Raw genomic sequence first — 27,153 nt, forward strand, 5'->3', positions numbered from 1 at the left:
GATGAAATCTGGTTACAATCTGGCAAAACTGGTGTAAAGTGGCAACAGTGATTTAAAAAGAAAGCTTTTTAGTTTTTTTGTAGGGAATCAGGAGACCCTGTCTTAGTGTCTTGCGACCCCCAAGGGGGTCCCGACCCCAAGGTTGAGAACCATTGCTTTAGAGGCACCTGTCACTGTTGAATAAATCCAGTAAAATCAGCTGTAAAAGGCCACATATGAGCCATGACTGGGGTCTGAATGGAGGCTGCTGTAAGTTAAAGATAATAAATTTATAACCAATCAGAGGTAGAGTGATGTAACTTTTTGATTCTCACCTTGCTCAGGTGTGTTTTAGGTTCCTGTCCCTCTCCAATCATTGTTTCATTGACTGCATCTCCTCCTCTTCTACATTCATTAATTCCCAGAATGCACCTCTCCCTCACTGGTCCCCCCAGCTGTCAATCATCTCTCTAGTCCCGCCTCCAGCTCTGACACACCCATTTCCTCACCGGCATTTCATTTCCTCCTTCTTGATATGACCCTCACACACTCTCCTCGCCTGTGTGTTTATGAGCTCGTGCACGTGCGCTCGTGCGCGTTGTCTGTCGGTGTGAAAGGTGATTGCGGGGTGAAGCAAACATCAAACACCGTCTCTCTCTCTCTCTCTCTCTCTCTCTCTCTCCCTCTCCCCGTGTGTGTGGTCCAGTGGGTGTGTGCCCACTCCTCCCTGCAGACTCGTGCATACATGTGCATGCACGCGGGCTTTAATTGCATGTCTGCGCGAGCCTCACCTGAGGGACACTAGCGCCTTTTTTAGCAGATATTTGAAAAACGACTCCCCGTTTTTAGACCACACCATGTCTGCTGAAGGTCCTCACAGCGGTCACGAGTGGGTTATTTCTCCCCGAGTGTTCACGCGCGTGCTCACCTTCCCCTCCTCCTGCTAGTGATGGGAGTTTCAGATCATTTTAGTGATCGGATCATTTTACTCAGCGGAGTAAAAACTCTTTACCTGGTACCGTGATGATCACAGTCTGGATTTATCGCCAGCTTTTGGTTTGAAAACGTTTTATTTTATTTTTATATTTAAATATGGAAGGTGAAAACATTTTTTGGAACATTGAAATATTAATGAAATGTTTCAAGGAAAAAACCCTGGGAAAAAAAATGAACTTTGATCAAACATTTTGTGGAGGAATGTTTTTTTGTTGTTGCTGTTTGTTTGTTTGTTTGTTTTTTGTTTTTTTGTTTTGCAACATTAAAACATGAATGAAGTATATATAAAAGAAAAACATTGGAGAACATTTTGTCAACTTTTTTATCTAATAAAATGATGCAAAATTGTTTCCTTATATATTTAAAAAAAATCTGAAATGTAAAAACCACGAGATAAAATGTTCATTTAAAAGCATTTTGTGGAGAATTTTTTTTTACATTTTTGTAATATTTTTTGATTTAATCAAACACGAGACATTTCCTAATTTATCCTGCCAGCAATTTTAACAATTTTTAGGACTTTTATTTTTACGTCATTTGTCTTTTGTTTGTGTGTTAAACTGTATGTTGAGGGTCGGGGGACTAAAGTACAATTCATTTTTCTGTCAAAACCAAAAAACAAAAACTGGCGCCCTTTATCCTTTTTTTGTATTCAACCAAAAACAGTAAACTTTTTTTCTTTCTGATCAAAATACGAAAAACGAACAATGTTACAAACAAAAATGGTCAAAAAAAGAGAGACAAGTGGTACATAAAGGCAAAGGGTAGATTATATGGGCAAAAAGAGGCAAAAAATGGTTAAAAAAAAGGGCAAAAAAATGTGATAAAAGTGGCAAAAAAAATTGTGAAAAAGGGCATAAATTGGGAAAAAAGGAAACAAGTGGTATTAAATGCAATGGGCAGCTAAAACGGATGAAAAGTGGCAAAAAAAATTGTAAAAATAAAAGAAAATAAAATTAAAAAGGGGGGCAAAAATGGGATAAAAGTGGCAAAAATGGTTAAAAAAGGGCAAAAATAAGATAAAAGTGGCAAAAAGAAATAGCAAAAATGAGCAAAAAAATGAAAAAAAGGGATATTTAATGATGAAAGGTAGCTTAAATGGGCAAAAGGTTAAAGTGGAAAAACTGGGATAAAAGTGGCAACAAGAAATTGTAAAATGGCATTTGCAAACCAAAATATCAAAAATTTATTAATGTTAAAAATGTTTGAAGATTAGACATGAATGTTTGAAATGTTGTTTAATTTTTTTTTATTTGAATCCTTTTTGTGGGTGGGGGTCCACTGAATGAATCATGTCTTCTTGGGGGGCCTCACTCCTCCACACTTTGAAAACCCCTGATATAAACAGAGTCGTCTCTTTGTTCCGGCTCGTCCGCGGACCGCCCCTCCCTGCCTCCCGCTCCTCCTGCTCCTCATGCAGCGTGGAGGTGCGTTCCCACTACTGGCTGTGTTGTTGCGGCACTGGATGGATCTAACGAGCATGTTTGCGGGTGAAGCCGCGGGCGGAGGGAAATAAACCGGGATTTTTCCTCTTCTTCTGCTTCTTTTTCTTCTTCTACACCTGCCGACCACTCAACCCGTCAGTGACGACATGTCAAACTCAAACAAAAGCAAGAAGGACAAAGAAATCCTGGCAGAGTACGAGAGCCAAGTCAAAGGTAAGAGCTCCACCAGGCATAATTAGTGCACCTTCAGCAGCGTCTCTGTCACACCCACTTTTCTCTCACCTTGGCACGCGCACACATCACGGACACACTTCAGTCACACACACCTGTCTGCCAGCGGCGCTCGTGCCCATGCAGGGCTGTGTAAAGGTGTGTGTGAGCGCTGACACGCCGTGAAACGTCAGGATTTCTGGGTTCATCCTGAGTGCTGCATGGCGCCTGAGGGGGGAGGAGGAGGAGGAGGGAGGGGGAGGAAGGGTTTATATGTGTGAGTGAGGAGGAAGAGGAGGAAGGTGTGTGGATGTGTTTGTCAGGTGAGCCTTCATTTGTTGGATTTTCCTCTCAAACCTCTGGGCGGTTGTGCCCCGGTCTTGGTCTGGCAGGCTCTCTATTGGTATTCCTCTGAGGCTGTGACTGCAGCAGTGACTGTCCACAGCTTACCTGGAGCTGAACTGGAGGCATGTTTGAGGTGATGACACCCCTGAAATAGTGGTTGCCATGACCATGGGACAGCCCTCTTTCCTCCTCCTCCTCCTCCTGGCGCCATGGTTACCACCATCCCTGCTATGCTGGGGCGGTGACGACCAGCAAAATGACCTTTTTAGTAAAGCTACAACATGCTGCCTCATTTTCCCTCCCTGGATGATGCAGGATGATCCCTGAGCGCCTTACATGATCAGAATGTTCGACCTTTATCCCTGCGACACTGATCCAGACAGTATTAATCATAAATGACTGTTTAGAAAACGCCACAATCAGGTCACAGGAGCCATCAGGATGCACAAAATCAGCAGCACAGTATCACAGCTGGCAGATATATCACAAAAAGTTATTGTAGGCATCAGCTGATGTGAACATTTCTGCAGCCGAGCATAACATGTGTGCAAAAACCTGCAGTTTCCCACAGGCTCCATGTCTGCATCACGGTTGCTCCATCTGACAGCGGGGGCCCTCGCCTGCTGGAGCACGGAGCAGCTGGATCACAAGTTCATGCAGGATAAAGAGAACAACATCCAAAAAGCAAAATGCATCCTGTTTTTATGTAATGTTACTGATAAAGAATCAGCAGTCTGCACATGGTGTTTTATTTTGAAATTGGCCGGATGCTCTGTGCGTTTTTCTGTATGACTTCCTGCTTCGGTCGATCTGCTCGGTGCAGGTTGATGTGCTCGAAGAAAGGGTCGGGCAATGAGCAATATTTCTGTAGCCTAGGATTTGTCAAAGCACCAGTTTAATTTAGTTTTTGCAGCAGGGAGCCATCATGCAAACGTTCAAATTTCAGTTTTGTTTGAATCCTTCAAGGAAAATCACACTTTTTATTTTAAAATGTAAACGATGTAAAACCATTGTTCCTTTAAATCAGTGGTTTTCAAAGAGTGAGGCAGGCCTCCTCTGGGGGGCGCCACAGAGCTTCAGGGGAGGCGTGGAACCATAAACCAGAAAAAAGGTGATTTTTCTTTGCGAGCCCCTGCTGTGCATGGAGCAAAATGGATAGACTTATAGTTACTATAGGGACCATGCTATAGAGCAGTGTTACTCAACCAAAGAGCCACACTTTTGAAAAAAACCTTTGCAAGAGCCACAATCTAAGAGGTGAAAAGTGGCAAAAACAGCTTGAAGTAGCAATAAAAATAGGTTAAAAGTGGCAAAATGGTTAAAAAGCAGTAATAAATGGGTGAAAAGTATAAAAATGGTCAGAAAGTAGCAAAAATGGGTGAGAAGTGACAAAAAAAGTGAGTGGAAAGAGACTTAAATGGGCAAAAAGCAGTCAAGAGTGGCAAAAATGGTCAAAAAAAGAGGAAACAAGTGGTATGTGATGGCAAAAGGTAGTTTAAATGGGCCATAAATGGTAAAAAAAAAAAAAAAAAAAGGAGGGGGGGGCAAAAAATGGGGAAAAGTGGCAAAAAAAAAACTGTGAAAAAGGCCAAAAATTGGGAAAAAAGGAAACAAGTGGTATTAAATGGCAATGGGCAGCTTAAATGAACGAAAAGTGGCAAAAAATTGTGAAAAAAAGAGGACAAAAAATGGGATAAGAGTGGCAAAAAAGACATCGAAAAATGAGCAAAAAAATTGGAAAGAGGGATTTTTAATGATGAAAGGTAGCTTAAATGGGCAAAAAGGTGAAAAAGGGCAAAAATGGGATAAAACTGGAAAAAATGGGGAAAAAGAAGCATAAAGAAGTTGTAAAATGGCCCAAAAAATATGAAAAAGGGGTATTTAATGGCATTATAACTGAATAAGAGGGAAGGGCAGATGTTTAAGGACATTTGTAAACCAAAATATCAAAAATATATTAATGTTGAAAATGTTTAAAGATCAGGCATAAATGTTTGAAATGTTGTTGTTTAATTTTTTTTCACTTTGAATCCTTTTTGTGGGTGGGGGTCCACCGAATGAATAATTTCTTCTCAGGGGAGGCTCACTCTTCCACACTTTGAGAACTACTGCTTTAAATGCAACAATTCATATCAAATTTGCAAATTAGCTTTTTCAGAATCATTCAGCCCTAGATTTATCTGTATTTTGTGTTGTTAGAATGGAAAAGGGTTTTTTGCTTAGAAAAGATACATATCAAATCCATTTTCTTCCACCTATCCGGGCCAGGTTGTGGTGCATCAGGCTCAGCAAGCCAGCCCAGCTTACAGTGCATCCACCCTGCAGCTGTTGGGCCCACTGGGAGGCACCTTCATGTAACTTCCTTGGTCTGGGTCTAACCCAGCCCCATGGAGAGAAGCTCCTCCCAGATCTGGCTCCAGGCACCCTGGTATCCCTCTTCCGGGCGGGGTGACTCCAATCCCTAAGTGCTGCTTCATGAGGGGTTGCTGATCTGCTCTTAGTCTGGTCCGACAGCATAACTCCTGAGTTTACAGCGACAAGCAAACCCCTCCACCACAAGGTGGCCATTCTCAGAGGGCGCAGTTCAAATCAGATGTGTTATTGAAAAAAAAAAGTTGCTCAACCATGTTCTGGAGGTGACTGCTGAAATTACAGACATTTTAAGACTGCATGCACAGCGACCCTTTCATTGAGCCTCCTCGATGAAAGGGCCGCTGTCAGGGCTTTCATACTTCCAGCGTGAGCGCTCGTCTGGTGTGAAGAATCATGAGAAAAGAAGGCTCGCCTATTTTAACTGCAAGCCACATGCATGTCTCAGCCGAACTAGAATGTAAAATAAAACACAGAAATCTTTAGAATACTTGTTTTAGTAGATATTTATGTCGATGTTGGTAGAATCTGTCACAAGGAAGAGAAACGTAGGGTGATTGAAATGCCTGGTTTCATAATAAAATTCTGGTTTGACATTTCTGTGGAGAAACTCTGCTTGTTAAGGCTGATATTTACAGCTGATATAGACTGATATTTACAGCTGATATAGACTGATATTTACAGCTGATATAGACTGATATTTACAGCTGATATAGGCTGATATTTACAGCTGATATAGGCTGATATTTACAGCTGATGTAGACTGATATTTACAGCTGATGTAGAGTGATATTTACAGCTGATATAGGCTGATATTTACAGCTGATATAGACTGATATTTACAGCTGATATAGACTGATATTTACAGCTGATATAGGCTGATATTTACAGCTGATATAGGCTGATATTTACAGCTGATATAGACCGATATTTACAGCTGATATAGGCTGATATTTACAGCTGATATAGACCGATATTTACAGCTGATATAGGCTGATATTTACAGCTGATATAGGCTGATATTTACAGCTGATATAGGCTGATATTTACAGCTGATATAGGCTGATATTTACAGCTGATATAGACCGATATTTACAGCTGATATATACTGATATTTACAGCTGATATAGGCTGATATTTACAGCTGATATAGACCGATATTTACAGCTGATATAGGCTGATATTTACAGCTGATATAGGCTGATATTTACAGCTGATATAGACCGATATTTACAGCTGATATAGACCGATATTTACAGCTGATATAGGCTGATAATTACATCTGATATAGGCTGATATTTACAGCTGATATAGACCGATATTTACAGCTGATATAGGCTGATATTTACAGCTGATATAGACCGATATTTACAGCTGATATAGACCGATATTTACAGCTGATATAGGCTGATAATTACATCTGATATAGGCTGATATTTACAGCTGATATAGACTGATATTTACAGCTGATATAGGCTGATATTTACAGCTGATATAGACCGATATTTACAGCTGATATATACTGATATTTACAGCTGATATAGGCTGATATTTACAGCTGATATAGACCGATATTTACAGCTGATATAGGCTGATATTTACAGCTGATATAGGCTGATATTTACAGCTGATATAGACCGATATTTACAGCTGATATAGGCTGATATTTACAGCTGATATAGGCTGATATTTACAGCTGATATAGGCTGATATTTACAGCTGATATAGACCGATATTTACAGCTGATATAGGCTGATAATTACATCTGATATAGGCTGATATTTACAGCTGATATAGACTGATATTTACAGCTGATATAGGCTGATATTTACAGCTGATATAGACCGATATTTACAGCTGATATATACTGATATTTACAGCTGATATAGGCTGATATTTACAGCTGATATATACTGATATTTACAGCTGATATAGGCTGATATTTACAGCTGATATAGACTGATATTTACAGCTGATATAGGCTGATATTTACAGCTGATATAGACCGATATTTACAGCTGATATATACTGATATTTACAGCTGATATAGGCTGATATTTACAGCTGATATATACTGATATTTACAGCTGATATAGGCTGGTATTTACAGCTGATATAGACCGATATTTACAGCTGATATAGGCTGATATTTACAGCTGATATAGACTGATATTTACAGCTGATATAGGCTGGTATTTACAGCTGATATAGACCGATATTTACAGCTGATATAGGCTGATATTTACAGCTGATATATACTGATATTTACAGCTGATATATACTGATATTTACAGCTGATATAGGCTGATATTTGCTGATATTTACAGCTGATATATACTGATATTTACAGCTGATATAGGCTGATATTTACAGCTGATATAGGCTGATATTTGCTGATATTTACAGCTGATATATACTGATATTTACAGCTGATATAGGCTGATATTTACAGCTGATATAGGCTGATATTTACAGCTGATATAGGCTGATATTTACAGCTGATATAGGCTGATATTTACAGCTGATATAGGCTGATATTTACAGCTGATATAGGCTGATATTTACAGCTGATATAGGCTGATATTTACAGCTGATATAGGCTGATATTTACAGCTGATGTAGACTGATATTTACAGCTGATGTAGACTGATATTTACAGCTGATATAGGCTGATATTTACAGCTGATATAGACTGATATTTACAGCTGATATAGACTGATATATACAGCTGATGTAGAGTGATCTTGACAGGTGATTTGAGCTGATATGAAAGCCTTAAAATGCAGATATTTACAGCTCATCAAGGCTATTTAAAGACAATATAGGTTGACATTTGCAGTTGATCAGCTGTAAATAACTGCAGGAATTATTTACATATATGTAAGCATGTTTGCATTCAGACTGACCCAATGACCTTTGATTTTGGGAAAGTGCACATGCACACAGGCCTTGGAATGTGAAACCACCCTGAGTTGATCAATTAAACCTGCTGTGTAATGACAAGAAATTAGTTTTATTTTGAAAAGTCTATTGAAAGTGTGTTTGTAGCTTTAAAAAAGACACATGGTGCTTGGTTGTAAGAATGACAACAAATTCTTGTACAGAGAAGACTTGGTGTTCTTCAAAATAAAATCAAAAATGAGCACGTGAATCTGTAATGGCTGAAACTAGAGCAAGCATGTACACATCAGTAGAAAAACAACACTGTGCATCCTTCAACAACCCTTTTCCCTGTTCAACATGCATGCATCTCCTCTCCCCACATGGCTCCTCACACTTCCACATTTTCTTGTCACATACGCCCACACAGGCTCCATCATCACCATCGTTTCAGTTTGAAAAGCTCTGCTTGCGTGCCTCTTACTCCACGTTTTATCATCTTAAGCCCAGTTTTTTGTCTGAACATCTACCTGCATTCATTCAGAAATTGCTCATTTTCCTGCCTGCCTTCTTGGGCTCTTTCCTTTCCTTTCTTGTGTTTCTCTGTCACACATGATGAAGATTTTCAGAGATTAGATTTCATTTTTGTCCCAAATTCTTGTCAGCTTCATTCACAAATATCCCCCTCCTTTCTTCCTCCTTGAGCACAATGAATCGATGTAAGAGTTGGAGTGATTAAATTTAATGGAGAGCATTACAGCCCCCATGTGAGGTGTGTATTTTGTTTACACATCCCTGTTTGTGTTTGTGGCCCTTGCTCTGGCGTCCTGCCAAACCACACTCGGGGATGCCCTGCATTGAAATGACCGCTCGGCTCGGATAAAGCCCCCTCCTTCCCCGCTGTCCGGCCCTCTCTGCACCTCCTGCCAAGCTCCCGGCGTATGGATCCGCGTTGTAACTATGTGCCTTCCAATTCTGCCTCCCTGCTCCGGCTCCTGATTGGCTGACGCTGGAGGTGGTGTGTAATGTATACACGCTCTCACGAGGGGGTGGGGTCTTCTCTCCTAAGGTGAGGTGTGCACTTGTGCACAGTGCTGACGATTCATATTTTGGTGCTTGTGACATTTGGAGCGCCACCTCCTTAAAAAGCGTGGAGGAGTGTGGTAATGAGAGCGAGAGGAGAGAAAGGAGCTCTGCAGGAGGGAGAGAGCAGAGAAAGAGATGAAGTGTTTCCTGCTGCACGCTGCGGCTCCGTGCCCGCCTGCCTGCCTGTTCGGCTGCAGCTCTTGTTTTTGCAGCGTGTGCATGCAGGTGATTAGTGACCTCACATCTGCATACCTGCCAGACAAGCAGCAGGGCAGCGATGAATGAGCACAGGGGAGATGAAGCAGCCTGATAATGAAGTGACTCTTCACTCTGTAGAAAATGTTCTGGAGGGCCAAAATCAAAAAGCCCTCGCTGGTCCTGATGATCCATCCTCTGCCCCAATGTCCTTGGACCTGGTTGTCATGGTTACGGATACCTCAGGAGGACTGCATAGCTTCCTGTTCCTGTGAGATTACTCGCATATATATGCACATACATGGATAAAAAGGACTCTCAGGCTGCAATGATTAATGGATTAGAGCAGGGGAGGAATAAAATGATATCACTGCCTTATTAAATCAAGCTCCACCCCCCCCCCTTTTTTTTTTTACAGGTTTGGGTCTGAATGACTAAAAAGTTTGGCGTTTTTCCAGCAGATTGCTTCAACCAGGAGCCACAGTGTGGGCAGTGGTGTCTGCAGCAAGATTGGAAAGTCTTGTAGGTTGAAGTCCAGCCTGAGTGCGTTTACATGCCTGCATTAATCCAACAACTGGGAATAACCAGGATGGTTTGACACATTTACATGCATTTCAGTGATGCATTATCCTGTCAATAGTTTGATTTCTCTCCACAAGCATGTGGCATAAATCAACAAAACCACTGCTAGCTGTTTCTTCTGTGCAGCCATGCTGATGCAGTGCTGCTAGCATTAGCAGCGCTAGCTCTCTTAGGTGGTTATGAGCAATTTACATTGTTTTAAAAAGGATTCACCTCTTTGGATGCTTTACCCAAAATCAATCGTGAAGAAAGAAATGAGATGCTTGAGATGCTTTGTAGCTCTCTCTGTATGCGTTGGCTCAATGTCTTGCTGGAAAATAAATCTTCCTTTTCCCCTCTACCTTTACAAGCCTTCCAGGGCCAGCTGCTAAAAAGCATCCCCACAGCATGATGCTGCCACAACTGTGCTCCACAGTGGGGGTGGTGTGTTTGTGCTGATGTCAGTGTTTGACCACAGAGTCTCCCACATGCCTTTAGGTGAACTCTAGTCCAGATTGAATCTGAGTTTTCTTCTATAGTGTCTTTCTCTTTGCCACTCTCCCATAAAGCTCTGACTAGAGCCCGACCAACTGATCGGCAGGCCGAGTAATCGGGCCGATTATAGCCTATCACAGATTAATCAATCAGCTGTGTGTGTCCCTGCCGAACTCAGCCCGAGTGCCTGGCCCCTCCCCCTCAGACAAAAGCAAGTGCAGCCATCAGTGCAGCAGCAACTCTCCCCCACTCAGTATTGCCAACTTAGCGACTTGTCACAATACTTAGTGAGTTTTCAGACCCCTTTAGCGACTCTTTTTCAAAAAAAGCGACTGGCGACAAATCTAGCTACTTTTTCTGGTGTTACTGGAGAGTTTTAGAGACTTGTTGTTGCTCTTCTCAGTGAGCAGCGGGTGCTGCCGTGGGCCCCTTCCTGTCTCTAAGCACTCACAGGCCCGTTTCAGACTGGGAGTGTGCTTTGCAGCTTGCATGTGCCGTACATGTCAGCCGCATCTCCCTGCTCTCAAAGCCCTGTCCTTCTTTATAAGTTTTACCTCAATAAACCCCCCTGAAAGCGACTTGATTCAGTGTACAAAGGAAGTTTGTTGGGAACTATTCAGAATAAAAGCATTCTGTACAAGTGAACAGAGTTTCTCTATTGAAATGCTAAACCAGGCTTTTACTTTGAAAAGCACAAACCAGAAAAGCATTCATACTGTGTTTATCTTTCCTGTGACATATTCTACCAGTGTGGAGACAGAACGTTTCACTAATAGTAGATCTTTAGAGAACAACTTTATCAAACAGGCACATTTAAGCTTGTGGCCTTCCTCAGGGTTATCAAGAAACACACTGTAAACATATTCTATGTGAATATTTGCCACAACGATGTAAATATGGCTCTCCATTTATCATTTTCCAGTCTAATATGGTCCACAGCCGCAGTATAAGACTATTACACAGCATTTTAACGTCGTCTAAGTTGCATCTTTGTGAAATAAACAAAGATAAATGCAACTGTGAATTCACATGTCCACATTTGTGTTCATGTACAGTATATATCCTGTGTATATCAATGTTCTTATTTCAAATATCAGATTTTTAGCCCCCAATATTGGCATCAGCATCGGCCCTAAAAATCCCATATCAGTCAGGCTCTAGCTCTGACTGGTGAAGAACCCGGCCAACAGTTGTTGTCTGCAGAGTCTCTCCCATCTCAGCTGCTGAAGCTTGGAGCTCCTTCAGAGTAGTCATAGGTGTCTTGGTGGTCTCTCTCACTAGTCTCTTTCTTGCACGCTCACTCAGGTTGTGAGGACGGTCTGATCTAGGCAGATTTACACATGTGACATATCCCTTCATTTCTTCATGACGGATTTAACTGAACTTTGGGGATGTTGGAATTTTTTGTATTCATCCCCTGATTTATACGTTTCAATTAGGGCTGCAGTAATAGATTCTTTTTGTAGTCGAGTACTCTATTGATTCTTCTGACGATTAATTGAGTACTCTAATATGAAATATTGCATTTTTCAATCAGTCACTTTTGCCTTTTCAAGAGCAGCAGTACTAGACAAATGAGAAAAGAAGCTGGGTCCCTTAAACGAACTACTTCTATATTAAAAATTAGTATTATCCTTTAAAGAAAATATATTTTACAAAGTGCAATGAAGTTCTGATGACACTTTATCTTTCTTAACATTACAAGGAAAGGAAGTTAAATAATGACATTAGATTATGCCATGTTTGGGGTTTTAAGGACCCTCTCCCTGGAAATTTTGGGTGCCAACACTTTATTTCTTCTATTGTAGTTTATTTTTATTTTCCAGTTTGCCATTAAAGTAAAGGGACACAATCATTTTAACATCCTCTACTTTATACATGCGTGTAATATTTCACATTATAGCAACAATAAAGCGCCACCATTCACAGAGCAGTCTGATGATTTCTGAGAGGTGAACCTTTAGATTACAGGAATATGGACAATTTTTCAAAGCATGTTCACTTTTAATTTTTGCACATTTTTGTTTGTGAATTCATCCACCATAATAATATGACCTTTTAAGACCATCCACTGACATGGAGAACACATTTTAAGGGATAAAGCTGCTTCTGTGACCTGTTGAATCCTGACTATATGATGATGAACTTTGACCTATTTAGTCTCAGTCAATGTCTGTGGCAATTGCGTGTTTCTGTTTAACTGGTGTCAATTTATTATCAGTATAAGTTATAAAATTATTTGGGAATCTGACACTTTTTGAAAAATACGCTGCAATCAAGACGTCAGTGCGCTGAATTTTAAATAATTTATAATTATATTTATGACTTGCGCTCGCGGAAGAAAAAGAGAGAGAGAGGGACGCCTGATGGTGTTCTGTGCAACCGTCGACCAATAAACCAGAAGTTTATGAAATTCCCTTAAGTATGCAGACACAAACTAAGCGCTGTCTCACTCCAGCGAGTCATGCAGGCAAGATCAACTCAGACATCTGCGTAGGTTCACCGCTGCTGGTAGTGCCATATCTGCCATCCGCAGGCAATGGCTGCGTAAAAACAGAGGACGCGTGCCTGTAAGCATCACTGCATCAACTTCTCTTCCTTCGTGATTTTCACGTCTCATATCACGCATGTTGCGTTATAGTAGCAGCGAAAACAAGTACATTGTGCCACACAAATAGCTGTCCGTGTGAAACACAGCTTGCCGTGCAACACACGGCGCGATGTCCAGGCTAAAGCAGGGGCGTATATGGATACATGACTGATTTAAGCGAAGCCTCGAGGCAGATAGTTTGCCTCAAGGAATTTTTTGATTCGAATCACCTGAATAATTTGAGGAATCATTTCAGCCCTAGTTTCAATAACCTTTTCTTTGATTTGCTTGGGGTGTTCTTTTGTCTTTATGGTGTAATGGTAGCCAGGAATACTGATGAACCGGTGACTGGACCTTCCAGACACAGGTGTCTTATGCTACGATAACTTAAGGACTCATCGAGTTATTCTTGAATGGACGGCTTTCCCTTGACTGAATTTTATATTGTTGGCTTAATAAAAGGAGGACTTCTGACGACTATTTTTCTGAATTTTCGTAAATTGACATTGAAAATAATCAGTGATATTGGATGTTAGAAATCACCTTCAGCTGCAGCTTTTCCCTTTCTCTCATTCTTAACCAGATCCCAGATGAGGTTTGGACGGATGAGATCCACATGATGGATCGTTAAGGAGGATAATTAATCAATTAGTCACCAACTGGAAGTGAAGACTGGACCAGTTTAAGAAGGAAGATGGAAGGAAGTCATAAGGGAACATACGAGGCAACTAACGACTGTTTCACTATCAATTAATTTAAGCATTAATTTATAGCCTTAATGAATGAAAAGTGTCCGTTACAAGATGGAGGAACCCAGCGTGAAGTTTTTAAACGGCTACTGAAGTCCAGAGAAAAGCAAACACAAGTAGAGAATCAGTATCTGAGATAGATAGGAGAGTCCAAAAACCCTGTGCCTGCTGGATAGGGCTGTAGGTTGGAAATATTTTTCTGCATCTCCACTGATTTTCCAAAAGCAGCAGCCACAATAAAGCAGTAAGAGTCAACACTCGCCTCAGACCTCAAGGACCCTTATATTGTTCCTAACACTCGCTCTGTAGCATGAAGCAAACCTCCACGCATCGATACCTGCAAGGTTAGACCGATCGGCTCAGTAAACCCGTCCTTGATCTTTGAGGAGTCATTTCAGGGTTCTGTGCTTCCATAAGCCCTGTTTATATTTCCACGTCAGCTCTGAATGGAGTCTAACCCTCCTGGTTGAATTTTCAGAGCACAAAGATGAACAAAGATGCTTTTTCTATAAGAACGTCCCTGAAACATCCAGCCAATGAGCAGTGAGATCAGCTCTGGGTTAATTTTGGCAACTTTGGAGTTAAAGAGTCGCTCACTGATCCAACAATGAAGTCTTCTGCCTCTGCTCTGACCTTTGAATTTGCTGATTAATGAGCTTCAACTTTTTCTTGTAGTTTTTTCCTGTTTTCTGCTCATATCTGAGCTGCCAAGGAACTAAAGCAGATGTGTTTTTACACAAGCGTTTTATTTAAGCAAAATTTAAACATTCTATACTAAAAATGACAGGAAATATGAGCATTTGCTTTGCACATGTAATCCTTAGGATGGCATCCAGCAAACAGCTCAAAGAAAACTCCCACACTGTCCAACTTGCTAGAAAAAGGGGTGTTTGCAATGTTTTCCTGCAGAAAGCCCCTTTTGCTAGCAAGTTGGACAGTGTGCGGAAATTTGCAGTTTGTAAGTTCCACCACCAGGGGGCTCTGAATCAAAGTGGCCTGTCTTTTTCTGTTTCATTATGTATAGTACTTAAAGATTCTGGGACAGATTGCAGCATGAATAAGGAAGTGCATTTTTAACAGCCTTTCACCCTGATTGTGTGAAATTCATCCATGAAACCAAAACGCTGGTTTACTTTTTAGTAATTATTCCTTATTTATTGCAGGTTTTTTGCAGGGATGCTAATGACTTGGCAGTTTGACAGCACCTCACATACAGCTCCTTTACTGCATGTCACTGGCCCCCATCTGTTCTGACTCGATCCACTGTCCTCTGGAAATAAAGCTATGAAAATGCTTATAAATAAATCTTAAGAAAAGAAAAAAACCTTACTTAAAAACCAGAGCACCGATCCGCAGTACCTCCACTTCTAAATTTTTCCCCTCAGTGTACCGGGACTTTACCAGGACTTCTCTCCTGTCCTCTGCACAGCTGACAGCTGTTATGATTCAAGATAGCGTCTAACACCACCTCCCGCTTTTCGGTGCGACTCCGCCCCTATTTGGGGATAAACCAACCTTCAGATTGATTGGCGGTAGATTAGAAAACAACGGTAACAACGCCATTAAAAGCCATTTTGTTGTGTTATGTGCCTTAAACGATTAAAAGCCAGAATTAAAGGCATGCTTTGTTGTTCTAAAATGATGACAGCGTGTGGAAGAAGAGTTCTGAGTCTTTTGTCTGAAACTAGAGAGGAGTAAAGCGGGCAAATGTTGGACCGGTGCCGAGTTCTTAATGACTTTAATCTAGCGATGGCTCTGCTGTAGTCTGTCTGCCTGTTAACAGCTTTCTTAACTAACTTATCAATCACACTTAAGTGTTAAGATCCAGCAGAAGCTATGTAATGTTAGTTTATGACCTCTTCAGTCACAGGATTGGACTTGTTGTCTCGTTTGTCAGAGGGAACCTAAACGCACCGTCATGTACAGCTATAATTTTGTTTATTTCATATCATTACGATGCATAAATGTTCACATTGGATGTTTTTCTCATTGGCCATTAGATTTTAGGGTTTTCATATTCTAAGCCTTTAAATCCCTAATGACCCAGTCTTTACTGCCATCCACTTTTGTGGGATGTTTACACCCAGAAAGGGGCGGGGCCAGCATCGTTTGGGCAAAGTACCCGGATGGGTTGCACTGATTTTATAAAGAGTGAGTGGTCAGACTGTTGCTAAGAGGATCTTGGACAGTATTTTAACAGTTGTATTGACAAAAGCAGAAAGTTTGGGTGTGCGGGGGAAAAGTAAGCTCATAAAACAGCACGGGGAGTGGAGCTGTTAATCTACACTGACAAGCAAAATAACTGAAGTCATGGTATGATAAACTCTAATATTAAAGGAGTAGTCATTTATTTTATTAAAGAGGTTATAAAATCAAGAAGAAACGTAGCCTATAATAATCCCAGATTAAATGGTAGGATATGTTTAAAGCTTACTGGACAGGTTAGATTTGAATAATCCAACAGGACCGCCATCACACAGCCTTATTGATCACAATCCTAAGCCTCAAATCTTATCAATCCCTTTTATTGATGCAGACATGTTTTTCTGCCAGGTGAGCATTCAAGGTTAAAATCCTGTCTGAGCCTCAAACCTGCAGTCAAAGGGTGGCCAGGTTTATCTCAGGTGGATCTGACAGAACTGCTCCGTGCGTGGCATTCAAGTATGTAATATTTACAGCACTGTAGGCTTAAACCCGAGGAGGTCACTGGGTCACATCTTCAGCAGAGCCGCTCCTCCATTACTGAGGGAACAGATCCTGAAATATTGAACATCAGAGTCAGAAAGGCGAGCAGGTTTCTTGTTTTTGCAGAAAGAAAATCAAAGTTCTGTACACTCTCTGATTTCACCTTCAAATCAATAATTAAACTGCTGTGTGGAGATTTTATACCACAGAAAAATGATCATGAATCAATAACTGCATCGATTAAAGCATCGGGATGATAGGATGGGATGGGTAGTCATAGTTGATAACCTCATTAGCTGAATATGCACCACAGCCAATCAATCAACCAATTAATCAATCAGTCAGCCTTCACTTATGCTGGAAAAATCCTGCAGGGGTGTTTACACCAACCAGTCGGTTACAGAGGGAAGAATGGAGACGGGAGAGAGATTATAAATAAGAGGAGAGGTCTCTAAAATCATCAAACTGGATTTTATTCTGACATTAAAGTTAAAACAGTACGGTACATGAAGCCTAAGATGTTTCAAATTAGTGAAAGATTGAAAGTGGAAAATAGGAATAAAAAGGGAACTGTTGGGAAGTAGGGAGTAGTGGCGTGTTTTTGTCTCTAACTCCGTCTAACTTTGTGATTGGCTGTGTTTGTTGTGCTTCCTCCTTCAGTCAGCTTCAAAGCACATTAGCATTAATTTAACCCCTATAGGACCTTCAATACAACTGAGATAAAATGCCCAGAATGTCCTTCGTAGTTTAAGCAGTTTGCTGGAAATGTTGGGACAGTTTGCTGTGAATTTGTGAGGAATCTTTGTGAATATTTGGAGGAGTCTGTTTGGAAATTTTCAAGTATTTTCATGGAAATTTTGTAGGCATCAGCCACCAATTTATCTGTTAATTGTTGGGAATTTGCTTGGAAATTTGGAGCAAGAATGTCCTTTGGGATTTTCCAGAGTTTTCATGGTAATTCTTGGATTTTTTCGATGTTTGTGATTCTTGTTATTTTCACGGACATTTTGTGTTTGTATCTTTTGGTGTTGGAGAGTTTCACTGAAAGTTTTGAGAAAAAATTTGTTTTGAAATTTATTCAGCTATTTTGTGGAATTTGTTTAGAAAATCTTAGGACATTTACATTCAAATGTGGAAAATGCACTTGTAATTTTTGGAAATTTAATTTGGATTTTGTAGGAGGAATTTGCTGTGAAGTTGGAATTTTTTTCACAGAATCCTGGGAAATGTATCTTTTAATTGCTGGATATTTGCTTGGAAATTTGGATCAAGGATGTCCTTTGTGATTTTCCAGAGTTTTCATGGTAATTCTTGAATGTTTTCGATGTTTGTGATTCTTCTTATTTTCATGGACATTTTGTGGGAATGTTTGTATCTTTTGGTGTTGGAGAGTTTCACTGCAAGTTGTAGAAGAAATTTGTTTTGAAATTTATTTGGAAATTTTCATTCAAATGTGGGAAATGTGTGTGTGATTGTTGGGAACTTTATTTGGATTTTTTTGGTAGAAATTTGCTGTGAAGTTGGAGATTTTCCTCAGGATCCTGGGACATGTATCTGTTAATTGTTGGGAATTTGCTTAGAAATTTGGGGCAAGGATGTCCTCTGGAATTTTCATGGAAATTCTTGAATTTGCTGGATTTTTGTTATTTTCATGAATTTTGGGAAATTTGATTTGGATTCTTGAGGGGAATTTTATTTGAAATTGGAGGGTTTTCTCCCAGAAACCTGGGAAAATTTTGTTAACTGTTGGGAATTTGCTTGGAAATTTGGAGCAAGGGTGCCCTTTGGAATTTTCAAGAGATTCCTGAAATTGTTGGATGTTTGTGATTCTTGTTAATTTCATGGAATTTGGGGTTTTGTGTTTTGACTTTGGGATGTTTCACTGAAAGCTGTGAGGGAAATTTGTTTTGAAATTTATTCAGCTATTTTGTGGAATTTGTTTGGAAAATCTTCGGACATTTACATTCAAATGTGGAAAATGCATTTGTAATTTTTGGGAATTTAATTCAGATTTTTTGGAGAAATTTGCTGTTGGAGAATTTTTTCACAGAATCCTGGGAAATGTATCTGTTAAGTGGTGGGAATTTGTTTGGAAATTTGGAACTAGGATGTCTTTTGGAAATTTCATGGAAATTTGTGAATTTGTTGGATGCCTGTGATTCTGTAATATTTTTGGGGAGATTTGCTTTGATTTTTGGGGAACTAGTTAGAATATTTTCAGGGATTTACATGGAACTGTTTGGGGAAAAATTTATTGGAATGTGTAGGCTTTCTGATAAAGTTTCAATGAAGCATTTGGGGAATATTTAAATTTTGGGCATGATATTCTAAGAATCTTTAACAAATATTCACAGAAATGTTTGATGATTTCTTTGAAATTTTAGGGAATTTGTGTGGATTTTGGAGAGAACTTACTTATCCCATAATCCACAGTCAACTGTCAGTGATATTATTAGAAAGTGGAAGAGTTTAGGAACAACAGCAACTCAGCTGGGAAGCAGAAGACCACACATAGCGAGGTCAAAGACTGCTGAGGCGCATGGCTGAGGCTGAAGAGTTCTGAACATCCTCTGGCATTGATGTAAACACTAAAACTGCTGCAGGAGCTTCATGGATGGGTTTTCAGCTGAAGGCAAGCCTCACATCACCAATGCAAATCATTAGAGGGCACTTTAGACCCAAAAAGTCAAAGATTTCATGTGTAAAGAAACAAAAATGCTGAGGTTTTTGTGTAAATTCAGTAAAGTATCACTCAAACATGAAAAATGAACATTTAGTCTTGTAATTCCTGACTGTGCATGAGCTCCTCTCCTCCAGATTGGATGTTTTTTGACCTTTGATGTTCCTCGGCCGCCCCGCCGGCTGAGCGATCTCCTCCGAGCTCTCAGATAGAATCAGCCCAGACAAAATCCTCACTCTCGCCGTATTGTCTGCCAGTGTTTCCACATTGTTGGGAGACGGCTGCGGCTCCTCTGATCAAAGCGTCTGAGTCTCGCCGTCGGGGGGTGTTAGGAGGACACGCGTGGAGGTTTTCTAAGTAGGAGCGTCTCACACTTCAAAAGGTAAAAGTGCGGCGGATGTCCTCCTTTCACGTTCAATCGGCGGTGATCCAAGACGCGGAGTTTCATTGATACAATCTCGCCTCCTCAGTGGATGTGCCTGAATCATCATCCTCTTCCTCTCTGCTGCTGCAGCTTACAACTGTCTCCACTGTCAGAGCATCTTTAGGGAGGAAATCTGGAAGTTTTCTCCAACATGAAGATGGAAGTTTGGGTTTTAACTGGCAGAAAGGGAAAGGCGAATCCAAAGACTTGAGTGACCAAAGTGGCGTTAAACGTGCTCCTGGTTCCATGCCTTTATTAAGTTTCTAATTGCCAGTGATGGTACAGTGGAGGTCCGAGGTGTTCAAAGGCTAACCATGATGCCTAATGAGCTCAACCTTTGACCTTTCACCTCCAGAATCTGGCCTGTCCTTTTTTTGGTCTGAGTGAACATGTGCTTGTCTTTGGAGCCCTGAATCAAAGCTGTGATAAAGGCTTCTTTTCTTTATCATTAAGCATGTCTTAACCCCCACTGGATTGGTTTTACTAACTTTAATACTCTAAAAGTAAAAGTGGCCCCATCATCCTGATGTTTCTCTGCATGTGGCCCCCAGTGAAAAATGTTTGGACACCGCTGACTGAGAATAACGAAATTTGAAAGGCATTTTTTGAGGCCAAATATGGAGCAGAGCATCAGCTGTAGCTGGTAGGGATCTAGGATGTTATCAGATCAATACTGGTGTCAGCAAAGCTTTTAATTAATTATCAGTATAGGCTAAATTCCTGCCAATGTTAACAGCCAACGTATCATCTGTAAATAATGCCCCTTATTGGCTCTGCATATCAGCAAATATCACAAATATGTGCTGGCCAGACTTTTTGGCCTATATCAGCTGTAAATGTTGGCTTATACTGGCTGAAAATATCAGTCTATATTGGCAACAAATATTGGTCCTTATTTGCTGTAAATATTGGCCCATATCAAATTTAAATATCAGCCTATATTTGCTGCAAATATTGGTCCTTATTTTCTGTAAATATTGACCTATATCAGATGTAAATACCAGCCTAAGTTGGCTGCAAATATAGGTCTATATTGGCTATAAATTCATGCACATATATGCTGTATAAATCAGTCCATTGGCTGCAAATATTAGCCTACATTGACTCCAAGTTTTGGCCTATGTGGATTGTAGATATTGACTCATATGCTTTGAATAATGGCCTGTATTGGAGTGAAAGAACTGTCTACATTTTCTGCAATTAAAGGCCTACATTGGCTATTAATATTGGCCTACACTGGCAGGAAATACCAGGTTATATTAGCTAAACATATCAGCCTATATTAGCTGCAAAGATTGTCTTATATTGGCTGTTAGTATCAGCCTTATTTGACTGTAAAAAATATGACTATATTGTCTGTAAATTTATGCCTGTATTTGCTGTTAATATTGGTCCATGTTGGCTACAAATATTGACCTAAATTATGAGTTTTGGCCTGTATGGACTGTAGATATTGGCTGTAAACATTGACTTGTATTTGTGTAAAATAATGGCCTGTATTTGATGCAAATATAGGCCTACATTGGCTGTTAATATTGGCCTATTTGTCAGGAAATATGGGCCTATATTAGTTCACATATCAGCCTATGTTGGCTTTGAATATAAGCTTGTGCTTGCTGTAAATACCAGCCTATATTGGAACCAAATAGCAGCCTAAGTGGTCCCATACACCCGCCCATGTCAGCTGTAAATGCTGAGAATATTCATAAATAAATCAGTGGAGTGTTAGGCAAAACTAACAAACCTTCATCAGATGAAGTCTTTTTTTATCCTCATTCATTGAACTTTAAAGTGCCAGCTGAAGGGTCTGTGTTTAGATCCATGGAGACGTTTCACCTTGAATTCTAGAAATGTGTCGCTGCTTCTGCACACGGCCTTTTGTGGGCAGTCTAACAGCAGCTCTCTGCACTTCTACACTGGCTTCATTTTCCAACCATGGAGGTTTCAGCCTCTCAGACTCCTCGGTGCTCACACGCCACCATGCTGAGATATTAATGAGCCCGTAAAAAGATGAAACCATGTTCAGCGTCTTAGTTTGGCCCTCTAATAGGTGAACTTTTCCTCCAGCTGTTGGGATTTCTTTAGTCATTCCAGAGCTGTGCTGACTAACTCTGACCTGCTTCTGGCTCTGAAGGAAAACTTCAGAGGATTACCAACTCATCACGACGGGGGCACGAGTGTTTGTCCAAAATTAGTATGTAATGGTTGTTAAATCTCTCTCAGCAGCAGCTCCGTCTCTGATGGACGTTTATGTAAATAGTCTCTCATCATTTAGGAAGCATTTAGTCTCTTTGATGTTGTGTCAGAAATCCCTGAAGAAAATATGAGTGGGATTTGCAAGAAAAGCTAAAAGGCAGTCTGCTGCAGTGAGCCTCTTTAATGTGTTTGATTAATTCTAAAAACGCCTCACCTTAGAGGATATTTGCTCCATATCTATCAACATTTTAGAGGGAAATGCTTCAAGCTTTAAGAAAGAGGACCATAGTATTTATTAAGTCAATGTAAACGGACATTATCAGCTCAATAAACAGCTGTTTAACGTTTTTAAAACCCTGCTAGAGTCTGGTTAACATGTTTTCTATCTGTATTCTGAAAAAAATCATCTGTTTGCTTCCTCTTTAAGCAAACATGATTTAAAAAACATTTAAACTGCAGATAACAAAATAATTCATGGCCAGACTTTCACTTAAATAACATAAGCCTGAGCTCTACTTATGTGTGAAATAACTCCATCCTTCTCTGTAGGCCTGAGCCTCAGGCCTTTATGCTATAAAGGAGGAGGCTGGGATGGAGGAGGAGAAGCTTTATGCTATAAAGGAGGAGGTGAAGCTTTAGTCTATAAAGGAGGAGGCTGGGGTGGAGGAGGTGAAGCTTTATGCTATAAAGGAGGAGGCTGGGGTGGAGGAGGTGAAGCTTTAGTCTATAAAGGAGGAGGCTGGGGTGGAGGAGGTGAAGCTTTATGCTATAAAGGAGGAGGCTGGGGTGGAGGAGGGGAAGCCTTAACCTATAAAGGAGGAGGCTGGGGTGGAGGAGGTGAAGCTTTAGTCTATAAAGGAGGAGGCTGGGGTGGAGGAGGTGAAGCTTTATGCTATAAAGGAGGAGGCTGGGGTGGAGGAGGGGAAGCTTTATTGCAGCAGCAGCATGGTGCATCAGCATTAATGTAAGCAGAGATTAGGGTGATGTTTGTCATATTTAAATACTCTGCTGTGTTGAGGGAAAGAGCTGTGGTTGGCTGTGTGAGCTGGGAGGCGATGCTTGGGATCAGCTTGTCATCAGCTGATCATAGCTGGGTGCAAAGTGCACGTTGCAATCTTCACTGAAAAAAATCAGAAGATTCAGCCAGAGTCCAAACACAGAAATGGTCTAAAGCTGCAGCCAGTGAGCCACAGTGCTGTTGTTTGCTAGCTCCAGACTCTTTTATGACTTAGTCTAAAGTTAACCTGTTGCTGTATTAGATGGTTAATTAATTAATGGAGGATAAATCGCCCTAACTCCTCTGCTGAGCTAACTTCTGTTTGTTTATCAGCAGACGTAACGGAAACATCGTCTGAACCATACCCAGTCATTGACTCAGGGTTGTTATGGTAACAAGGATCCCAGCAGAGGCTCAACACCAATTTAGAAGAGTGATTAAACTGTTACCATGGGGACGCCGCAAACCATATCTGGGATGTCCCATTTGGCGCAGCAGCCAATCAGAGTCAAGCATTTTTCTCGTCTGTGGTTAAATGTGTTGCAGCAAAGCAGAGATTCATTTATGTGAAAGTGTTGCAGCTTTCAATGAGATGGCGGCCATTTTAAATTGATTAGCAGCAGATCGATACACACAAGCGTGCACCAACACACCACGATAGAGATGTTCATGGACCTGCGGGGGCCCGGGGCCGTGGCAGCGACTCTGTCCTGATCCATGAGGCGTGTTTGTGTTTGTGTGTGTCGATGCGGCAGATCGGAGCCTCGTCTTCACCTTCCTCATCACATGGTTCACTCACAGTGTGTGGTTGCCAAGACAACAGGTAGTGGAGTGGATAGAGGCCCCCGGGGATTCATGTGTCTGTCTGAGAGAGAGAGGCGGGGCGATCATTGTGTATTCTGTACCCGCTCCTCTCTCTCTCCCTCTCTCTCCCTCTCTCTCTCTCTCTCTCTCTCTCTCTTTCTCTTTCTCTCTCTCTCTCTCTGCAGATAGATCGAGCTCTGAAACACACGACCAGCGGAGCGTGCAGCCAGGCATTACCACGCCGGCTGATAGCGCGTGTTTGTGTGCGTTTGGTGTGTGCGTGTGCAGGTAATGTGTGTCTATGTGTGTGGGTTTCTTAATGCGGTCAGAGCGTGTCGGCCAAGGTGACTCCTCTGAGAAAAATGGACAGTCTTCATCAGTAATTATACGGATTAAAGAGTGAGGGAGCGAAGGTGAGAGAGGAGTGGTGCAGAGCAATTAACTGATTTAATTGATGAGTGAATTGATGGAATATTGAACTGTTTAAATAAAGCGATTTATCAATATATGATCTAACTTCTAATTAAAGATCCTATATTAGACTGGCTACACATGAAATGATCTGAAGCCTGACTTTAGGCCTGATTTACTCCCTCAGTGATCATGGGAGCGAATCCTGATTCAAGACTCCTTGCAAATGATTATTTGTCCAAATGATCCACTGGATTGAGCCAGAGCCTTCTCAGACTTGACTCAGAAATACCCCATAGATTAGCCTGCCTCTGAATGAACACTAGAACATCCAATGTGAGTAAGCAGACCAGGTATTATCACCAGATGTGCTTTATTTTCTTGTAATGCATAAAAATATGACACCAGAAATATCAATGCAGCCACCCAAAAAGATGAATTTGTTCAAGAAAATCCAAAGTTGCATGTTCCTTTTCCCAGCTCAGTGTTAAACAGACATTCTGCTGTTCCTCCCAGCCTTTGCAGATCAAATCTGCCATAATAAAGTTTCCTTTTCTGAAGCAAAACTTAAATTTTCATAATCAATCAGCCAACCTGTATCTGTGCAGCTCCGAAAATACACACAACCATACTTCATCTCAGCCAGGATTTACATATTCTCTTTATTGTTATTTTTAATTTTCACAGCCACAGCACGCTCCAGGTAGTGTTAAATTATTTAAAGTTTTCAGCCTTGATGGTGATGTATGCATCCACACTTATCACAACCTAGGATGTGGGATACCAGTGACGTAATGCTGCAAAATCTGTGATGTAGGATTAAACCAAAACTGGGAATTTTTTCCATTTTTGTGGCTAGTTTTACTAGATTAAAGTTTAGGATCTGTATGTCTCATGCATGTACGTTTAGGTCAAAGGTGGTGCTGGTGATGCCATCACAGATACACCAGCATGACTCTCCAAGCAGTCAGTCTTTAATGGGAGTGTTATGGAATTTTTTTCTGTTGCTGATGAGAAATTAAATATTAGACTTCTGCCGGCCGACAAGCTTTGATTTCTCTGCAAAGAGGTCAAATCAATACACACCTGAGCGGTCAGTATTCAGACTGACAGAGAGAAAGAGAGGGAGAGAAGAGCCCGAACACTGGGAGGCTTAAGCATTTTATACAGAAGGGAACACCCCTAAGATATACTTCCTGCCCCCTCTGTCTGTTGTGGGGACCTTCACCAAGACCTGGCTTTGTTTCCAGGCAGTCTGGACATCACAATTTCACCCTTTACCTACTGACCCAGCGCCGGCACTGTGTTTTATATGTCTGGAGTATTATTACCGTAACTCTGTCAGAGTTTGTCTAATCAGGAATATTCCAGCGGTGTTGGAAAGCTGAGAACTGTGGGCATGCACACATATGTGGTTCATTACAGTACTCACAACCACATGACGTGGGCATTCAAAGCAAAACACCACAGAAAAACACCAGAAGTATTGTGAGACCGCTACACTGATTCTCAACGCTATAACTCCTCGAAAGTTTGTTCAGTCTAAAAGATTCCAACGCTGACAGAGAGCTGAGAATCTGTGCTTTCTGGCAATATATAATGTGTGGTATATATATTATGGTAATGTCGAACAGCACCGCGAAAACGGCAGCTTTGGCAGAAGACGAGTGAGAAAGGAGAGTGAAGGAAGAGAGTAAAAGGAGGGCGAGCGAGAGTGGTGTTTAGTTTTCAATAATAGTGTTAGATAGTGGCATTTGTGCGTGTCTGTCATGTGCAATAACAATATGTTACTGAGAATGTTGAGAATGCATTTTTCATTTTTTTATTTGCACTAATTTTGCCCACCACTGATTTACAAGGTCCTTTTGTATTTGAACCCTTTACCTACTGAGTCTAAAAATTGCGATTTGGCCATATTTTTTTATTATGGCTGTAAAATAGTCAGGAAATGCCCTAAGTCTGAGAGCTTTGGTCCCTTTTCCCAGGAGTACTTGAACTTGACTTTTTAACATCTGGTTATTGATTATTGCACATTATATGGAATTGTCAGCAGTTTAAAAGAAGAAAAACACAAAAACAGATTTGTTTTTCATGGATTTTATGAGAAGAAATGTTGTTATTGCTCATGAAGTTTTGATTGGACATTTGAAATGTGAACCTATACATGTTTACAACAATCAGCAGTCATTCAAAGCTGCCGTTTTGCAGTGCTGTTCGACATTCCCATAATATATATACCACACATCATATGTTGCCGGAAAGCACACATTCTCAGCTCTCTGTCAGCGTTGGAAGTTTTTAGATTGAGCAAACTTTCGAGGAGTTACAGTGTTGAGAATCCGTGTCGCGGTCTCGCGATACTTCTGGTGTTTTGCTATGAATGCCCATGTCATATGGTTGTTAGTACCGTAATGAACTATATATGTCCGCATGCCCACAATTCTCAGCTTTCCATCGCAGTTGGAAATTTTCTGATTGGACAAACTTTGACAGAGTTACGGTAATAATACTCCAGACATATAAAACACAGCGTCGGCGCTGGGTCAGTAGGTAAAGGGTTAAAGCATGTGGGCTCTGATATCATGGCACCCATTATTGGAAACGTCCTGGCTTTAATGGTCAAAAATCCCACGCAAACTCATGCATGTTTTGGTACTGAAAAACTGCTATTGTGTTTGTGAAATTTAGGTCATGTGTATTCATTCCTCTCCAAATCACCTTCATTATAAAACAGATGTAGCTGAGATGTAGCTTCCCCTCTTTCCTAAACCAACAGTCTCATAGTAGCATAGTCTGTCTCGTTTTTAACATGTTTTCATAAAGAATCAACAGCCCGGCTCCTAAAATAATCTCTAAGTTCTGTATTTCTGACATGAACATTTGGCACGGACCCTCATGAATACCTCCATGAATTTCAATCAGCTTGTTTTGGAGCTTTTCCTCCACCTCCGTAATCAGAAACATTTTTAATTGTCTCAGACGTTTGCTCCTTTGTTCCCATCGGCCCTCCGGCTCACTTTGTGCTTCCTGATTCAAATGAACCTCCCACCTGTTT

General features: G+C 40.8%; 1 protein-coding gene across 2 annotated transcripts in view; it reads left to right on the plus strand.

Annotated features, from left to right (window-relative positions):
- Positions 1–2,360: 2,360 nt before the first annotated feature.
- Positions 2,361–27,153, plus strand: part of LOC121505594 (SLIT-ROBO Rho GTPase-activating protein 1-like) — a 68,320-nt gene continuing 43,527 nt past the window's right edge. For both annotated transcript variants that reach the window (XM_041781044.1, XM_041781047.1), the window contains exon 1: positions 2,361–2,633. In XM_041781044.1, coding sequence (XP_041636978.1) covers positions 2,567–2,633 — 67 coding nt within the window. In that variant the 5' untranslated portion in view covers positions 2,361–2,566. The remainder of the gene's footprint in view (positions 2,634–27,153) is intronic.

The sequence above is a fragment of the Cheilinus undulatus genome, linkage group 23, assembly GCF_018320785.1.
Source record: "Cheilinus undulatus linkage group 23, ASM1832078v1, whole genome shotgun sequence".
In the NCBI taxonomy this organism is placed as follows: Eukaryota; Metazoa; Chordata; class Actinopteri; order Labriformes; family Labridae; genus Cheilinus; species Cheilinus undulatus.